This window comes from Lycium barbarum, chromosome 1 (genome assembly GCF_019175385.1).
Source record: "Lycium barbarum isolate Lr01 chromosome 1, ASM1917538v2, whole genome shotgun sequence".
NCBI lineage: Eukaryota > Viridiplantae > Streptophyta > Magnoliopsida > Solanales > Solanaceae > Lycium > Lycium barbarum.
The window spans coordinates 14957662-14973239 of NC_083337.1; the positions used below are offsets into that span (position 1 = coordinate 14957662).

The window sequence follows — 15578 nt, forward strand, 5'->3', positions numbered from 1 at the left end:
GTTCCACAGTCTTCTACTGTGTAACCCGAATAATACCAGAATTTGAGAAATTCGTGTGGGCGAATTTCAATGGAAAAAATGGAGAAACTTGTAAAAACTCTTCACCTCCTTATGGAATAAGACCCCTATTTTATAACTACAGGTTTAGGGTTTTCATCCTTTTCCAAAACCTGTTGGGTCTTTATTTTCCACCAAAAAATAATATTCCATTTAATTCTTTATCATTCGGGCACAGCAGGGACCACAAAATTTAATTAACGAGGCTTCCTATTATGGAATTAATTCAAAAAATCTGAATTAATCCTACCATAATAAATTACGAATTATTCCACTAAAAAATCGTAACTGCACTCCTCAGTTCAATTTCGAAATCATACATTAAAACTTATTTAACTCCCCATGTTAAGATTACAGATACCAATCAATTAAATTAAATTACTAACAATTTAATTCATTGACTAATTGAATCCTTTATATTTCTACTTAACTTACATCATGTGACGGATACAAAATCCACCTGCAGAGTTTTCACATGAGACTTATAAGCATCCATAAAGGGGTATCATCAGTCTCAAAGTCGAGACGTGGATTCTATCAACTAATTATTATTTCACAAATGTAATCTGCCATTATCCAATTTACCAGGAATACATAGACCCGCAATTGAGTCGTACCTTTTAATAAATCAAAATAATGAACAAATCACATTGATTATAATAATTATATTAAGATTAAGAGTATAAGTACATTTAATGAACTACAGATTTTTTTTTATATATTCAGTACAAAAACACTTATCTCTACTTGGTCCGTTCAATACATACAAAATGTGCTAGCACAAGAAAATGGAACTATACCGTTCCCATAATGAAGATACATTATATTAATCTTGTGCTACAATCATACAGATGGTGTTGCCCAATTTTCATCTTAGATTGTGAACATAAATTTTATACTTATAAGAACCGATGATTTAATCTTCCGTGTATAAGCTAAACTCTATACACTAAATCATCTATTATATAAGTAAAGGACACACATACTAGTACATGATCTATTTAACTCTTTATTAAACAATGAATAAATAATAGTTCTATAATAAATAGTATATCTAAACACATGGTTAATAATATGCATCTTAACAGTCTCCCACTTAGACTTTTAACCATGACAATTGTTAGAATATACCATGTCTAAACGCATGGTTAATGGTATATACCCCAACAATCTCCCACTTGGACTTTTAACCATGCATTTACAACTTTCACATGTATTCCTTTTGCATGACTATCAAAAGTCTTAGCCAATAAGCTCTTTGAAAAAAATAACTTACCAAGTTGTTTTCTTATGCAACTTCGTCTAGTAGTGCTTCGTCGTAACCGACCGGTTCTATACTAAGATCTTCAGGGATCCTATCATGAAACTCTCCAAAAAATATATTTCTTTTCAGGAATCCTATCATGAAATTCTCCCAAGAGTATACACCGAACTGATCTTGGTATTATTCTCCCACTACAACTAAGTACTACTACTATTATAATCACACTACCAAGCATATTTCCTTCAATATTGAAATATTAACGCCTTCATATAGTGTTATTTGCTCAACATCACTCCTAGTACTTAGAGAAATTTCCTTACGTCTATTCACGTTTCTCGCACTACTTAAATGCAATGGAACGTCAACCCTGACTTGTCAGTTAGATGTTCTTGAACTTCTGAATTTTTTAGATGACTCATTTGCTATTTCGTTGCTCAATTCCTATAAAACTAGTTTACTTCTAGCAACTTGGTTTATTAAATAGTCCTTTTCTAAAAATCTAGCAATTGTAATAACAATTACCTTATTTTCTTTTAGGACAGTAAATAAATCTCTTTTCGTTCCCTTTAAATATCTGATACACATGCGTACATCCGTTCTTGATTTCCACTTATCTATTTTCCCTTTGAACATGTGTGCTAGACAACCTCATATCCGAACATGTTGTAGATTTGGCTTACATCCAATCCATTGTTCTATGGGTATCAAAGTTACTAACTTAGAGGGAATTAAATTAAGAATGTAACTCGCAGTTTCTAAGACATATCCCAAAACGAAAAAGCAAATATAAATAAGTCAATCATTAATCTTACCACCTTCAAAAGAGTCATATTTCTTTTCTCTTCCACACTAATCTATTATAGAATACTTGATGTAGACAATTGAAAATGCAATCCCTTTATCTAATAAGTAACTAATGAACTCTGCAAAGAAGTACTCGCCACTACGATCAAATCGCCGTGACTTAATATATTTTCCCTGACGCTTTTAATTTTCGCCTTAAATACCTATTCATTTCATGAGTAATCTTCTATGAATGTCACAGAATACTTAAAATCACCTCTTGCCTTGAAGTTCATTATACCACACAAATCAGAATGGATTGTCTTAACTTATAACTTTATTTCCTTTTAAGAGAAAAGGTCTCTTAGTCATTTTTCCTTCTAAATAGGACTCACAAATTGATAGTGTCTCTACTTTCAATGAACCTCAAAAGTTCATCATTTAACTAACTTCGAAATTCTATTCAGATTAAAATGACCTAGACACAAGCGTCACAAATAAGTTCATTCAATTCACGAAAAAAAAAATATTCTCTGATGGGACAGATTAACATTATTCAGTTCAGAAGAGTTATTAATTTAAAGTGTCCACGCATCAATGTACCATAAGGGATAAAATGTTTATCAAACTCAATAACACAAGAGTTATAAGAAAAATAAACTAACTATCCATCTCGTGTTTGGTTAGAAACTGAAAATAAATTCTTTCTAACAGAAGGTACACACAATGCATTTTTTAAATTAACGTATCATCTCTATCAGAAGAAATTCCTGACTAGCAGCAAGTGGGCTGGATAAAGTCTATTGAGAATTTGAGATACAAACATTAAATAGATCATTAGTTATGCTGAAAGAATAATAAAATTCAAACCACACATCACACATAAAATCATGCTTACCGAACAGTTAGATTCGATAGGGAAACTTAACTATTCATGCAAAATAAATGAGTCATGCCAGATATATCACCCGATAAAGAAACAGAAGCAACTCAGATGGAGAGTAAACTGCTAATTTATATTAGGTAAATATCACATTTAATTATCCCTAGTTCCATTGAACCAACGTGTAACTCAGTTGGAGAGTCAAGACAAGCTATCAATTAACTAGGGACTAGAACACAGTAATTAACCATAATGAATCTATCCGATGCGGAGGAAGACCTATGTCAACACATAAACTCATTATATCACTGCTATATACAATGGAGACCATAGAGAATGAACCCTACCACCACTGTTTGAAGAAATAAAAATTTTATTTAACAAAAAATTTCCAGAAAACAGAAAAACGACAAAAAAAAAACCCATCTAAACGACCCCGGATGGCCAAAAAAGGGCCAGTTCACGAGAAAAGCCCGTGAGTATTGCTCAGTGGGTCGTTTTCGAAGAACCTACCAAATTTCGAGTCAATCGGAGTTCGTCAAAAATCAGAATTCCGAAACCATGACCAATTCGAATAAAAAAAAGATTTTTTTTTCTTTTTTCAGCCAAAATAGAATTTAAAAAACATATACATTTGTTCAGTAGCTCTTATCACATATCATCATTAGCATACTAATATACATGAATCAAGAACAACGAACAAAATTTTAAAATATGTTTACATAATCTCAATGTTGCTTTCTGGAAATTAGCATGTTTATGTAATCATTGAATATAAAATTCAAAACACACCACATAGATATCCATGCATCTTGCACAACAAATTTCAATATAAAAGAACAATTCATGCAAAATACATATGTGATGCCAAATATTCACTTTATAAATTTAAAACCAGAGCTAACTCAGACGAAGAGTATGCTGCTAATTTAAGCCAACTGAATATCATTATCATTATCTCTAGTTCCATTGACCCAACATGTAACTTAGATGGAGAGTTAATACAATTTATCAATAACTAGTGATTATACCTAGTGACAACCCATAATAAATCTATCCGACGGGGAGGAAGACCTAAAGTCAACAAATAAATTTATTATTTCACTAGTATTTAGTCATGAAAACCATAAGGAAGAATCTCTATCACCATTAGATCATAGCCAAGTAATTTTTCCTAAAAAATTAATTTTTCAGAAAACGAAAAAATGCCCAAAACACCATCTAAACAACCGCAAATTGCTGAAAAACGACATGAATCACTGCATAACAGTGAGTATTTCTTAATGGGCCGTTTCTGATGAACCTATCGAATTTCAGGTCAATTGAAGTTCGTAAAATTCTTGATCTCCAAAACAATGACAAAAATCCGAAAAATAACCGATTTAGGCGATTTAAGGAAAACATAATCTGATCTATATCCTTATCATATATCAATTTCACGTTGAATCATCATGTGTAATCATGTTCCAGATTTAACATAAAGAATAACATTTTCGTACTTAAATGAAGTTTCAATCCAACAAACTATCTAAAACTCATTTAAACGATCTTGAAATGCTGCAAACAAACGACATAGCTCACTGCAAGGCAGCAATGACTATATATTGCTTACTAGGTCGTTTCCGATGAATCCATCAAATTTCAGGTCAATCAAAGATAGTGAAGTTCATGACCATCAAACTATGACCGAATTTGAAAAGTAATTGTTTTAGGCATAGTTAAGGATTAAATTATCTGATTTATATTTTTATTCTCTTTCTGTAACTATCCATGAGCACAAGGCATGCATTGTGTCCTTTCTTTGAATAAGAAACACAAAATCTCCTTTTAACTAATTGTCCTTCCGATTAAATACACCCGAGAATCCAAGATATTATGTTTTCTCCTTTTGAGTGAAAACTTCGATATCTCTTCTCATGAATTAATTAAGCGTTACTAGTATCTAAAGGAACATCTTCTATTAGTAGATAAACCTTCACCGCCAGTGTACACTTATCGAGAACAATTTTATACATGGTACATTAAGCATATTTCAATGAGTCAAATAAATAGACCACATTAGTAGATCCTATTTATTAATCATAACTCTCAATCCATGTACTCATATAATATGACATTCATAAAAAAAAAATAAGTTTCAATGATTCCAAATAAATAGAACACTTCAACAACACTATTTATTAATCACGAATTCTTAACTTTTATCATTTATACAAGAAGAAACAAAAGCAGTGCCCACATAATTTCAACCCTTTGACCAGAGAATAAAGGCATTCATCAAATTCCAAGACAATCATATGAGAAAATTTGACCTACGAACATACTGTTGCCGTTATGAAAAGGAACCTTAAATAAAATATTTCCACTTGCTCATGACAATGCCACTGCCAATCTAATTCCCTAGTGCACAAATGTAATCTCCTTTTATTTAAAAAGATTGATAAGTAAACGAAGACTTAAAAAAATTTAACTTATCAAAAATATCCTTAGCAAAAAAGAGATCTAACAACCACAGAGACCTAGATTAAACTCACAGGTTGAACCCACTTTCCAAGACATGTAAATCTTGTCCAAAGCGGCGATTAAAATAACAACCCAATTAATATTCTTTTCGGATTACTCTGAGATTTGAATCACAATCCACAAGAATTACAACGATGGGTTAAAATCTGTTTTGTCCGTCAACCCTAGGTTATTGCCTCCGTCTCCGTTTAGTAGCAAGCTTATTATAAACTTTACACATGATTTTCAGCCAGACTATAATCATGAACATATGTATAATTAAACATAGGCATATACATATTATCTAGGTTATCTATTTAGATGCAAGTGTGGCTCTTGATGCCAATTGATGGAAATCAGGCATACACAGCGGAAGCAAAAAGCCAGGATCAAATTTGCAAATAATATAGACAACACATAATCAAGATATTAATCAAACATAAAATTCATACTTATCTCTTGAAGCGTGACCGCGACCAAGAATCGAATCAACCACGAAACACATACTATCCACGAGATCGCCATCCTTCAGTTCCACAGTTTTCTATTGTGTAACCCGAATAATACCAGAATTTGAGAAATTCGTGTGGGCGAATTTCAATGGAAAAAATGGAGAAACTTGTAAAAACTCTTCACCTCCTTATGGAATAAGACCCCTATTTTATAACTACAGGTTTAGGGTTTTCATCCTTTTCCAAAACCTGTTGGGTCTTTATTTTCCACCAAAAAATAATATTCCATTTAATTCTTTATCATTCGGGCACAGCAGGGACCACAAAATTTAATTAACGAGGCTTCCTATTATGGAATTAATTCAAAAAATCTGAATTAATCCTACCATAATAAATTACGAATTATTCCACTAAAAAATCGTAACTGCACTCCTCAGTTCAATTTCGAAATCATACATTAAAACTTATTTAACTCCCCATGTTAAGATTACAGATACCGATCAATTAAATTAAATTACTAACAATTTAATTCATTGACTAATTGAATCCTTTATATTTCTACTTAACTTACATCATGTGACGGATACAAAATCCACCTGCAGAGTTTTCACATGAGACTTATAAGCATCCATAAAGGGGTATCATCAGTATCAAAGTCGAGACGTGGATTCTATCAACTAATTATTATTTCACAAATGTAATCTGTCATTATCCAATTTACCAGGAATACATAGACCCGCAATTGAGTCGTACCTTTTAATAAATCAAAATAATGAACAAATCACATTGATTATAATAATTATATCAAGATTAAGAGTATAACTACATTTAATGAACTAGAGAATTTTTTTTATATATTCAGTACAAAAACACTTATCTCTACTTGGTCAGTTCAATACATACAAAATGTGCTAGCACAAGAAAATGGAACTATACCGTTCCCATAATGAAGATACATTATATTAATCTTGTGCTACAATCATACCGATGGTGTTGCCCAATTTTCATCTTAGATTGTGAACATAAATTTTATACTTATAAGAACCGATGATTTAATCTTCCGTGTATAAGCTAAACTCTATACACTAAATCATCTACTATATAAGTAAATGACACACATACTAGTACATGATCTATTTAACTCTTTATTAAACAATGAATAAATAATAGTTCTATAATAAATACTATATCTAAACACATGGTTAATAGTATGCATCTTAACAATCTCCCACTTAGACTTTTAACCATGACAATTGTTAGAATATACCATGTCTAAACGCATGGTTAATGGTATATACCCCAACACTTGGTGGGCTTTATTTATCGAACTTTGGGTCTTGAATCTAGGGGATACATGAACGTTACCGAACATGAATAAGTTTCTAAACGAAACGCTTTTATAACTTCCCAATCATTGTATGTTTCTTAGACATAACTCCAGACTATTCATCTTGCGAGCCATCTCTTCCTGCTGTGCATTATAACCGAGCTTCTCAATCTTAGGAGGTAATTACATTGAGGGTGGTGGTATGAGCCTGGGACTTAAACGTCAACTTAGGAGAATAGTGGTAATGATGGACATTGGACCGTGGCTTGTCATTAGATCTTTGCGCATGTGTTGGTTGAGGGACTGAATAAGTCAGTGTAGTGGGTATGAAAAATGGGTTATTTTTTAGGGTTTTTTGCATTTGGAGGGTGCTTCGTTGAAGTTCTAATGGTGTTGGATATGTTAACATATGGACCATACCCAGGTGGGCATATATAGTGGGTGACTTATGGTGAAAAGCGGGACCTGAGAGGGAATTGACATAATGGGAATAACATTAGGGAAACCTAGGATTGTCTGGGGCGGATCTTGGTTGTTCAGCCATATGCTGTCTTAGTATTGTTATTTCTTCGTGTTGGTATATTTGAAAATTTTTGTAATAAACTGTAAAAAATTTATTACCACCAACAACCCAACAGAAATACAGACTAAAGAGCACTCGAACTCCCAACCACCTTCTAGGAAGAGTGCCAGGAGAAGCAAGCCTCAAAGAAACTAACTACAAAGCGCCTGAAGAAATTCTATACATTTTCTAGCCTGTTTTGATCCTATAAACATTCCTATCTTTTCTTTATAAATTCTATCTTTTGTACTACAAATTACTAGTATCCACAGTAATATCTTTGAAAAATTTCTAGTTTCTAGCTTGCCAAGTAAAGTATACTAATGCACCATGTACTACAGCAACCACTTCCTTCTTCATTTTGCACCACTGTCCCACTTGATATACTCCAGTGCTAATCTGGATTCCAGTTGAGGTGCTTGCATCCCGAACCATTGAGTGAATTCTGTCCAAACTGTTTTAGCCCATTCACACTCAACAAATAAATGTGTAGGATATTCCATCTCTTCCTTATCACATAATACACAATCAGCAGTATTACACACTATTCCCATACCCACCATCCTGTCTTTTGTCAACAATATCCTCTGTGTGGCTAACCATAAGATAAATCTATGCTTAGGCTGCAGTAACCTACTCCACACCAAGTCATGAGCTTCAACAACTGTACCTGTGTCAATTAATGATAGATAACTCTGTGAAATAGAGTATTTCCCATAAGCAGTCAAAATATATCTAACATTATTGTACCAGTGTTGCATTCCCAGCTTTATCTTATTCAAGCTCTTCCAGTACCAGCTACACTCACTAAGTGGAGTATGCACCCAAAAATCCTCATTAGCTGTCATATAGATCCCATGAATCCATTTAACCTATAACAACTCTTTATTGTTCACCAACAACCAGATTAGTTTACCAACGGAATCCGAGTTCCATTTCTTGCAGATTTTCACATTCAAACCTCCATGCTTTTTAGGTGTACACACTCTATCCCAAGATGCTAGTGCTACCTTCTTTGCATCCTCACTGCCTCCCCATAGGAACTCTCTACATTTCTTGTCCACATCCTTCAATACACTTTGTGGTAATACAAACATTGCACCCCAAAAGTTATGAAGAGAGTACAAAATTGAGTTAACCACCTACAGTTTTCCTGCATAAGAGAGATGCCTAGTTGAGACAGCTCTAATCTTCTCAGTAACCTTCAAACTTAATTGATGACAATGCAGTTTATTTCACTTCTTAGGTGATAGAGGCAATCCCAAATACTTCATAGAAAATGACCCTAGACTAAATCCTGTAAGAGTTAGCAATTTTTCCTTCATCTCATCATCCATACCAGCCATATAAATACTTGATTTCTCAGAGTTTGCAGTCAGTCCTGTAGCATCAGAAAAATGCTTCAAAGCCTCTATTACCCTTTGGACTTAGGCTTCTGTACCTTTGCAAAAGATGATAAGATCATTTCCAGGTAAACTGAGCAAGTTGCACTTCCTTACACATAGAATGGAACTTAAAATCAGGTAGAGTACTCATTTGTTCATAATTTTACTCAAGCACTCCATAACCAATACAAACAATAAGAGAGATATTGGACCCCCTTACCTCAACCCCCTCTTACCTTCAAAATAACCACAACTCTCCCCATTCACCTTAACAAAAAAGCTAGTAGTGGTCACACATGTCATTACCAGTTGAATGAACTTAGGAGGAAACCCATACCCCTCAAGCATTTCCTGCACAAAGTCCCATTGTACCATATCATTAGATTTCCTGAGATCTATCTTCATCAAGCACTTAGGTGATGTCTTCCTATTATAGTGTCTGAGTAAATCATGACACATGAGGACATTATGCACCAAGGATCTCCCCTTTACAAATGTTGCTTGGTTATCACTTACTAGGTAAGGTAGAACTGTTGATAGTCTAGTACAAAGTAATTTGGAAATATACTTGTACAAAACATTACAGCATGAAATAGGTCTAAACTGGCTTGCATTAGTAGGGTTACTCACCTTAGGGATAAGATAGATCAGGGTTGCATTGAGTTGCTTCAGCATTTTACCATTTCTCATGAACTCCAGAACTGCTTCACAGATATCTTGTCCCACCACACTCCAACTTGCTTTAAAGAACCCACTCTCATACCCATCTGGACTAGGACTCTTATTCATATTGATGATAATGAACATAGCCTCTTTAATCTCCTTTTCAGTAAATTCCCTCAGTAAGATGCATTATTGTTCCACAGTTAACTTAGGCCCCTAGCTAAAGAACACAGGATATGCTTTACATCTAGAGCCTCCAGTAGAACCTAAAAACTGCTGATAGTACGCAACAAACACCCCAACAATCTATTTTAATATCGTATGTATTATATTAAAGTGTGACTCATATTAAAGCTCCTCCCTATGTTCAATTCCCCACTTCGTTGGTGGCAGAGTGTGGGCAGAAAGTGGTCATACATGACCATTGATTTTCATTGTAACTCATGTAACTTCTACTCATTATTCTCCATGTTCTCACCAAATTAATACCCCACTAATCCACTTCTCATTCAATTCATTTCAAGGATGAATTTCTTCAACTACAAATAGAAGTCATCCTTACCTTGTGGTGGGTAGAAAAATATAGTGCATGAAGAGTGAGTTAAAAAAAAGAGTTTTATTTTGTTGAAGGAAGGTGTTCTTATGGTGGAGCTTTAGACTCTTCAACTAGTCCGGAGTTGGTTGAGTCACACCACGTTGATTGGTTATTGTATCCGGAGGAGACAAGTCAGAGTTATACTGCTGGACCAGTGTAGATTGTATCGCAATGGGCTTGAATCTCCTTAAAGAGAACGAGATATCCGCGCCTCAGCCTGTATATTTATTTATTCATTTTTTTTTTCATTTTGTTGTAATTTTCAACAGTAATAATTTGTGATATATTCACCAACACTACGGCTGCCCATGACTCTTATTAAACCAAATGAACCTGACTCTCTTTGTTACCTAATTCTCTCTCTACTTTGTTTGTCATTGCTTGCTTTTCTATTGATCTCGTATTGCACGGATGAGTTACCAGATTATCCACAAACCAACTACCTATTAGCTAACTAGGTTACGACGACAACAAATATGTTAGAATTAGACCTTTCACAGATCAAACAATCACACGTTTGGAACTTGTGGCCAAAAAAATGACATAACATTTATGTTGCTACAAAATGGCTCCTAGGGTAAAATGACAAGTCAAAAGTTAATTTGTTTCTAAATATCAAAATATGTCGTTCTTTGTTTAATTAACTACTCCTCCGGATCAAAAGGAATGTCCGCTTAGTCATCTGCACACCCTTTAAGAAAATACTAAGTCCTAGACAAAAATAAGTTATTTGACTAAACTACCCATTAAGTAGGATTTGAGATTTGATCACATAACACTTAATAGGGAAATCTGGAAAGATAAGGTTAATTCTTTCTTAATTTTATAAGTAGACACTCTTTTTGACCCAAGAAAAAAAGGCTAAGTGGACACTTTTTTTTATCTGGAGGGAGTACTAAAGAAAAAATGTCACATAAATTGAAACAAATGCAACATTTATTTGTTTTAGAATATAATTTTCAATTGCAACTAAAGTAGAAAATACAGAACATTTTCATGAAAATGACTTTTATGATCATAAGACATTGCAAATGTTTTGCTTGATTTCTCTCATATTTCAACTAGACACCACACTCTTTCTAATATATAGGTTTACTAGAAATTTGGAATCTAGAACTTTCTACGTATTCACTTAACACCAAGTATTTTGTACTTCTGCATATATCGAGGAGTGATTGAATACCGCGTCATATGTCTATCGTCAGTCAATTGGTCAAAGTGAGCAATCCTTGAAATGCGGGTGAATCGACATTGAATAATCTCAGTTTTTTACTCGATTTCTGAACCTCCTTAAATACGGCAAAAACTTAACAACACCTCTCTTAAATACCTCCCATTCAAACAAAAAGCAAGAAGAAAAAACCTTGCAAAATATTAGTATACGATATCGAAGAGGAAGCATAATAGCCTTGACAAGATGTAAAGCTTTCTCGGAAGATCATAAAAGGTTTTTGTCCTAATTGTTGGTTTCCAGATTGAAACATAAAGTTCAGTTTTTTATTTTTTGATAATGGAATGATCCCCAAAATGTGCTGCCAATGCATATCTTGACACCCTCAAATTGGTATGTTCCCTTCTTTCTCGTTCTCATCTCATGTAGCGTCAAACTGAATTTGATTAATTCAACTCATAATAAGACTTTTGAACAAAGCGAAATGCGTATGTTTAAACAACAGGACTAATCAAAACCGACAATAGTTTTTTCAAGAAACCTTACAAGGAGCTTTAGAACTCTATGTAGTTGTTTGAACGAGTTATATGTACGTACTATTAATGCCTATACCCACTATATGCAATTGTTTAATCTTTATTAAGTACTGTCCTGTTTCATGGTTAATTTTCTTTTATTTTTAGTCTCTTTCCCGGGAGGTTGGGGGTGTTAAGGTTATTAATCTTGAAATATCCCTTGCATGATTTTTTGGGTGGTAGTTTAAATTTGGAGCTTTATAGCAATGTTAGTCTTGGAAATGAGATGGTATCACATTCATGCAAGAGATTCGACATACTTCGATGCAAGGGCAGAGCTAGCCTTCAGCTTCAGCCTATGCATTCAGCTGGACGCAGTAGCTTTGGCGCAGATCATATATTTGTATAAAAGAATTCACTAATATGTATAATAATATCAAGAACCCTTTTTTTAGAATATAAACCCATAAACTCAAAATTGAAGCTGCTTCGATGTGATATATTCGGCATTGTGCATGTAACACTCATAGAAATGGTATCTCCTAATAGTGTATGACTAGTTTTGTAAGTTTGTAACCTTTTTTCCCTTTTATTTCTTGCAGTGTAGCAAACAAAATGAGAATTGCGATTCTTCTGGAACACAAGAACCCGACGGCAACGAATTCATATCAGCACTAGCAATAGGAATGAGTGCCAAATTAATGGTAGAAGTCACCTCTGAAGTCTCTCCATCAACAGTGGCCTTAGCAGCAACAGCTCGTCAAACAGGAGGTAAATGCTGAAATGTTTGATCATCTGATCATCTAAAAGTTTATCGTGTTAGTACTGGCTGAATTAAGTAGAGGAAAGGGGGTTCAACTGAATCCCCTTCATTGAAAGATTATGCTCCGTATGTCCTAATTTATGTCGCACTTGTCATTTTGAGATTCAACACTATGTAAACTTTGACCAATATCTAAAATGTATTTTTCATCATATTGACATGAGAAGAATTGCAACTTATAGTATTTTTCGTACGGTTTTTGAATATATAAATTTTAATTTTAAAATATTAAGTTGGTCTAATCCAATTTAGCTTCAAAGATTAGTCAATTTGACTCCTGGGAAGAGAAAATGCCACGTGAATTGGGACAAAAGAAGTCTTGCGCAAAAATGGAGTAAAAACAATTTTTTTTGGGGTCATAATTAAACTGTTGAATTGCCTCTACATGAACAAAATCTAGTATAATGGTAAGGGTTCAAAAGTTGCTACAGATTGTATGTTTAAATTCCAACTGTGACATTTTAGAATTTTTTGAATCCTTTGTATCAATTTCTAGCTCAGCCACTAGCTGTTAAACATAATACACTTTTATTTACTTAATTATTTCATCAACAGGTAAAGTCGTGTGCATTATTCCAGAGCAAAAACTTTACAAGACTCAAAAAGTGATCGAAGAAACGGGGCTAAATGACATGGTAGAGTTCAAGACAGGGGACCCTGGCGATGTCTTGCCTAACTACGAGAACATCGATTTCTCTCTCTGATTGCAAGACTAAAAATTACGATACGTTGATTGAAAAACTCGATGTAAATCCAAAAAGATCGGTTGTTTTTGCAAACAATGTAGAAGGGAGAAAAGTAGTAAGAGGAAAATTGAAAAATGTAGTGCATAATGAGGTTAAAGTAAGGTCACGTAATCATCCTATAGGTAAAGGATTAGAGGTTACTATGATTGAAAAAAGCAGATTAGGAAGTCATAATCATCAAAAAGTAGAGAAAAAGAAAGGTAATGTGAAATTGAGTAAGAAAAGCAAATGGGTATCTGAGGTTGATGAAAAATGTGGTGAAGAACATATATATAGGATGACAAAATGATAGTGAACTAAATTGTCGATAGTATATAGTTAATAGTATTATAGTTTTTATTTTTTTTAACACTTTGGTTTATGAGAGAAATGAAAATGCTGGATTTCTGGATTTTATCCTTGTTTTCTAAAAGCATTTGATGTATATAAGAAGTTTTCTAATTAAAGAAAGGAGAGAGGTGTAACATAATTTCCTTTTTATTGTGTTTCAAAAAGAAGAGCACAATTTAAAATTTGAAAGTAATAAAATTTATACTATCCTTAATTAAAAACTTTTATTATCATACTAATATTATGTCATATTTAAGGCAACAAATTTCAAAAGTATAGTTACCCACATAAATATTATGACACGTTATCTTCATTTCTTTTTTATATTTCGTGTAGAACTAAATTATGTTATATAAATTGAAACAGAGAAAATATTTATTTATTCTTATTATAGTTGCTTTAATTTTCCTTAACCTCCCTATAGTTCCTACCTACGTTTTCCTTATATTTTAGGGAACTTTTCAAAATGTACGGCCGACGCAACATATTGTACCCACGAGCCGTTTTTTAATTTATACCAAAACTATTTTACAACTATGTTTATATATCCTGTATACAATATTATACATTTACTGTAAAACAATGTATCAACCTTGTAAAAAAGTGTATAATTGTCATGAACTCATTTGCTTAAACGACGATGACACAAAATACCAACCCGTCAGGCGAGCCCGATATCATGCAAAATTTCATTTCAATAATGAAAAACACAATAATACGTTTGAAAGAAATTAATAATTCGAAAATAAGGTTTAAAAGTTATAAACTGCGGAAATACTACGAACACCCCCGAAAACTGGTGCTACAAGTCATGAGCGGCTAAATTGAATAAGTACATCTGGTCTCGAATGCAAATATTATTCGAATGAAAGAAACAGTAAAAACAACAAAATAGAAAGAAATTCCTAGGTATTGTGAAGAAACAACTCACCACAGCAGTCTCCAATTAGCTCTTAGTTGGCCACAAGTTCCACTAGAGCATGGATCCGTATCTACACAAAAAGGGAGCACGCGTATCATGAGTACAATAACGACGCATACTCAAAAGTATCACCAGTCGCCCTCAACAAGAAGATAATGATGAGGGTTGGTCAGAAAATACTGACTTGATAACCTGTGCAAAATCAAGATATATGTATGAATTGAACAGAAGTAAAACACAAAATGGTATAGACATGTAGGCAACAAGTAGGCAACAGATACGACATATAAAGATAGCATCAACATGAGTCACGAATCAGGGGAGGTATGATAAAGACTCGCCCTTGCTCTCACTGGCGCTCTCGTCGTGATAATTATGTGTGCACACTCGGGTGATGCGGGTGATACAATCACTCGCTAGGGACTGATTATAGCAAATACAACTCACATGCCAAATCATAACTTACATGGACAATTCACGAGCCATAACCTTATTAAAATGTAAAATTGGGTATGCAAATATAAAACATACAAGCCTAACAACTAAACATATAATCTAACATGTGCATAACTAAATGTTAAACTAGCATGAAATCGAT

The 15578-nt window shown here is 33.6% G+C and overlaps 1 protein-coding gene and 1 long non-coding RNA gene across 3 annotated transcripts; one reads left to right on the forward strand and one right to left on the reverse strand.

The window, feature by feature from the left end:
- Nucleotides 1-9065: 9065 nt before the first annotated feature.
- Nucleotides 9066-10004, reverse strand: LOC132609887 (uncharacterized). Its single transcript, XM_060324083.1, has 2 exons — nucleotides 9452-10004; nucleotides 9066-9211 (listed from the first exon to the last, which is right to left on the reverse strand). Exons 1-2 carry the CDS (start codon nucleotides 10002-10004, stop codon nucleotides 9066-9068), a joined length of 699 nt encoding a protein of 232 aa, XP_060180066.1.
- Nucleotides 10005-11817: 1813 nt separating this feature from the next.
- LOC132630607 (uncharacterized) lies at nucleotides 11818-14178 on the forward strand. Of its 2 annotated transcripts, XR_009578651.1 has the most exons (3): nucleotides 11818-12037; nucleotides 12762-12930; nucleotides 13538-14178. It is a non-coding gene; the product is annotated as an uncharacterized LOC132630607 (long non-coding RNA). The 2 variants fall into 2 exon arrangements; XR_009578633.1 differs by lacking the exon at nucleotides 13538-14178 and having other exon boundaries at nucleotides 12762-13159.
- The last annotated feature ends 1400 nt before the right edge of the window (nucleotides 14179-15578 follow it).

Coding starts and splice junctions, on each gene's coding strand:
- LOC132609887 (XM_060324083.1), bottom strand. CDS start 10,004: ATGAATAAGAGTCCTAGTCCAGATGGGTATGAGAGTGGGTTCTTTAAA. Junction 9,212..9,451: donor GAGTTGTGGTTATTTTGAAG/GTAAGAGGGGGT, acceptor CTGATGCTACAG/GACTGACTGCAAACTCTGAG.